Source organism: Papaver somniferum, unplaced genomic scaffold (genome assembly GCF_003573695.1).
Source record: "Papaver somniferum cultivar HN1 unplaced genomic scaffold, ASM357369v1 unplaced-scaffold_84, whole genome shotgun sequence".
NCBI classification, from domain to species: domain Eukaryota; kingdom Viridiplantae; phylum Streptophyta; class Magnoliopsida; order Ranunculales; family Papaveraceae; genus Papaver; species Papaver somniferum.
Genome location: NW_020651415.1, coordinates 238,289 through 241,712, shown reverse-complemented (window position 1 = coordinate 241,712; position 3,424 = coordinate 238,289). Strand labels below are relative to the sequence as shown.

The 3,424-nt window shown below is 36.8% G+C and overlaps 1 protein-coding gene across 1 annotated transcript; it reads left to right on the top strand.

The window, feature by feature from the left end:
• Positions 1-436: 436 nt before the first annotated feature.
• LOC113345970 (F-box protein At4g19940-like) lies at positions 437-2,938 on the top strand. The gene is made up of 2 exons (XM_026589605.1): positions 437-619; positions 868-2,938. Exons 1-2 carry the CDS (start codon positions 557-559, stop codon positions 2,743-2,745), a joined length of 1,941 nt encoding a protein of 646 aa, XP_026445390.1. The 5' UTR covers positions 437-556; the 3' UTR covers positions 2,746-2,938.
• The last annotated feature ends 486 nt before the right edge of the window (positions 2,939-3,424 follow it).

Genomic DNA, 3,424 nt, shown 5'->3' with positions numbered 1-3,424 from the left:
CACATAAAATAATGACCCTTACAAATCCACAAAAAAACGGTACGACAAGTTTTTTTTTTTTTCTTTTTTTTTGGGTTTAAGTATTGGGTAACGGATTAGTACATTTAAGTGTGAAAATATAAATTAAATTTAAAAATACTAAACTTAACAGTAAAACTTATCTTTTGGACTATATATGTATATATATGCAATCTTAATAACCGGTTTTTTTAGAAAAGAGAGGACTCAAACCTGGATTCATGATATTTCCAGGTACAAAAATTGCCCGGGCCCAACACCACCCATAGTTTCCCAATTTTGCTTGTGCTCGGTATCCAGAAATAATTTCCGGTGAACCACCAATAGTTTCGGAATTTTGGTCGTGCTCGTATTAAGAAATAATTTCCTGTTTTTGAACTTGCCTTTTTCTTCACGATCTATGCCCTATTTAAACAGCTCAGGGCACTCGCCTAAGCTTTCAAATCATACGTAACCAAAATCTCTCTCTCTCTTCCTTGTACTTGGAAAATAAAATCTCGTAATTGATTTTGATAATTTTCTTCAAAGAAAATTTGTTATGATGATGAATAACGGAATTGATCCACAACGTTACTACTTGGATGCGGCCGGTGGTCGTCAGGTACAAACCTAACTACATAATCTTTTTTGTTGTTTTTCTTTTCCGTGTTATTTTGAATTGAATATGCAGACCCAAATCAATGTCGGACGTGATATATATGATGCTAATGTGATGTGATTTATTATTAATTGCGGTTTCCTTCTTATATCATGCCAACTCAACTTTATATCTCGACATTCAATATATACAGGATTTTCCTGATTGGAATGGTTGTGATAAGAATCTCCGGGTTGTATATATTCTTGTAGGTTTTTGATTATTCTTCAAATCAGCGGTCGTTAAAAAGGATGAGGGTGGAGGAGACTAGCGATTTCCTATATTTTGATCGGCGGTCAGTGAAGAAAAGAAGAAGGGAAGAGGAAGAGATAATTAATTACAGAAGAAGAAGGCAGGAGGAGGACATTAACTATGGCCGATCATCAAATAGATCATCAAATAGAAAAACAACAGAGGAGAGCAGGCGTGATATTTCCTTGAACATTGATTATCGCCGGTCATCATACAGAAGAAGAAAAAGAGAGGAGAGGGGCGCCAGGTGTGAAGACATTAATCACGGGCGCTCATCATATAAAAGACGAAGAAGAGAAGAGGAGAGGGAAGACAGACGGGATGTTTCCTTGTTGGAGATTAATAATTATGGTCGGTCTTCATACAGTAACAGAAGAAAACGGGTGGACGATGATAAGACTAATGCGACCCTAGTTGGTAGTTTTCCTTGTTTTGTGGATGATCTTATAGTCGAAGAGATTCTAAGCAGACTTCCGTCCAAATCACTCTTACGGTTCAAGTCAGTATGCAAACATTGGCTGTCTTTGATTACACAGGATCAACACTTCATTCATTTACACTGTATCCGTTCAAAATCACGTCCGAATCTCCTCTGCATTACTCCACTGCGGGAACGAAACGAAATGCTACCCATGCGTATCCTGTCAGCAAATTTAACTGGTGGTGAGGGAAAAGTAATTATTCATAATGTGAAGAAGAAAACCGATGTTAATTGGTTTTATTATGATAAAGTTTTGGAACCAGTTAACGGCCTGGTTTGTTTTATACACTGGCAAACAGCAGCTGTTAAGATATACAATGTCAGTACAAGAGAAGTGACACCATGGATCAAATCAACATTATTAACCGAAGAAAAAGATAAATTTGAGAGTAAAGACAACCCATTAAAAATAGAGAGTAATTTCAAACAGATATATCAAATTGGGTTTGATCCAGAGAAGAATGAACATAAGGTTTTCTGCTTCTGGAGACTATCTGCTATACCTGAGGATTTTCCTTCGATTTATACTGACTCTTATAGTAGCTATGCAAGTTGGGAGGCATTGACCCTGGGTCGTGACACTAAATGGCGAAGGATCAGTGTGGCTCCTGATGAGAACAACTTAATAAAACTTAACGAGGTGCTGCCTCCATATTGTCCGGGGTTGCATGCAAATGGTACCATATATTGGAGAAACAAGCTGATGAGCCGCGAGGAAGACCTTGAAGATCCCGAGTATGTACTTAGAGATTATGTTCCTACAGATCCCGATGTCATAGTTGCATTTGATGTTGGAAGCGAGAAGTTCAGGGTGATCCCGATTCCTAGTTGTATCCTTGATCAGGAGCCTCGTGAAAAAATGTTTAGTGGCCCTATCGCTATGCTAATATTGGGTGGACGCATAACTCTAATATATCAAATGAGCAGTCTCATTGTTAAGCTGTGGATGTTAGATGATGATGGATTCGACAAAAAATTGGAGAATTGTCAAGGAAAAGGAAGTAGTAACTGGAGCGCAGAAACTATTCAACTTCCTTTTTGTTACGACACCCGGTTTTGTAATGTTCATGGAGTTGCAACAAATGCTGACAAGATCCTAATCTCTGAATACGGAGATATTAATGCTATAGAAAAAAAGTTGGCCCGTTTGTATTCTTATGATCGCAGAACAAAGACATTGGAAAAGATTGAGATGGACGGAATCCCCTCGATTCCTGCCTTTCACTGTAATAAGTCCCTGCTTACAACTTATACTGAAAGTCTCATTCCTGTGCAGCCTCCTCAACAAGACAAAAGTCGGCTCAGAACTAGTAGATGCAGTCATGCAGATGAAAAGATCATCGATATGAAAAGATAAAAATTTCCGGTGTAATTTTATTCTTAAAATTCAAACTTTGTTTCTAATTTGTAGTCGGGGACAGGCTAAAGTATCTTCTTCAAGTGCGCTAAAGCACAATGACTTTTCCTCTCAGATTTAAATCTTTAAAGTTCGAAGTCACTGAATGTAAATTTCTCTTGAAGTCACACTAATGAAGTTGGAAGTTTTTTCATTTTTGGTGTTCTTGGTTTATATTTTCCCTAGAAAACAAAGGAATTTATTAGAAGAATACAGAAAGGAAATATTATTTTCAAGGTAGGATTGTTATGGGTTTGGTTTCCTGTTGGACTGGCTCATTGAATACTTGTGGAGCATGGAGAATCTTCAAATGTGATAAGTTTGATGAATTGTTTTACGATTTCAATTTGAAAGTATTTGATTTATTTTATCAAAAGCGGTATCTTATTTCCTGAGATGACATCTTCAAAAGGACTTTAACATGTCCACTGATTTAATTCGTTTCCTCAAAATCAACGAAACCCACAAGAACCCTAAAATACAAATCTGCATCGTTTCTCACTTCACAAATTCAAAGTTACTATAGAAATCAAGGCTTTATCCTAAATAAGTACACGTACATCAGTATTGCCAAATTTGATTTCTTTGCTTCTGTCGATACTTTTTAAAATCTGTTGATTCATCTTTGCAACTTAACATT

Excerpts from the sequence above, each read along its gene's own strand:
- LOC113345970 (XM_026589605.1), top strand. The coding sequence starts at position 557 with ATGATGATGAATAACGGAATTGATCCACAACGTTACTACTTGGATGCG. Across the intron at positions 620-867 it reads ATGCGGCCGGTGGTCGTCAG|GTTTTTGATTATTCTTCAAA; the intron begins GTACAAACCTAA and ends ATATTCTTGTAG.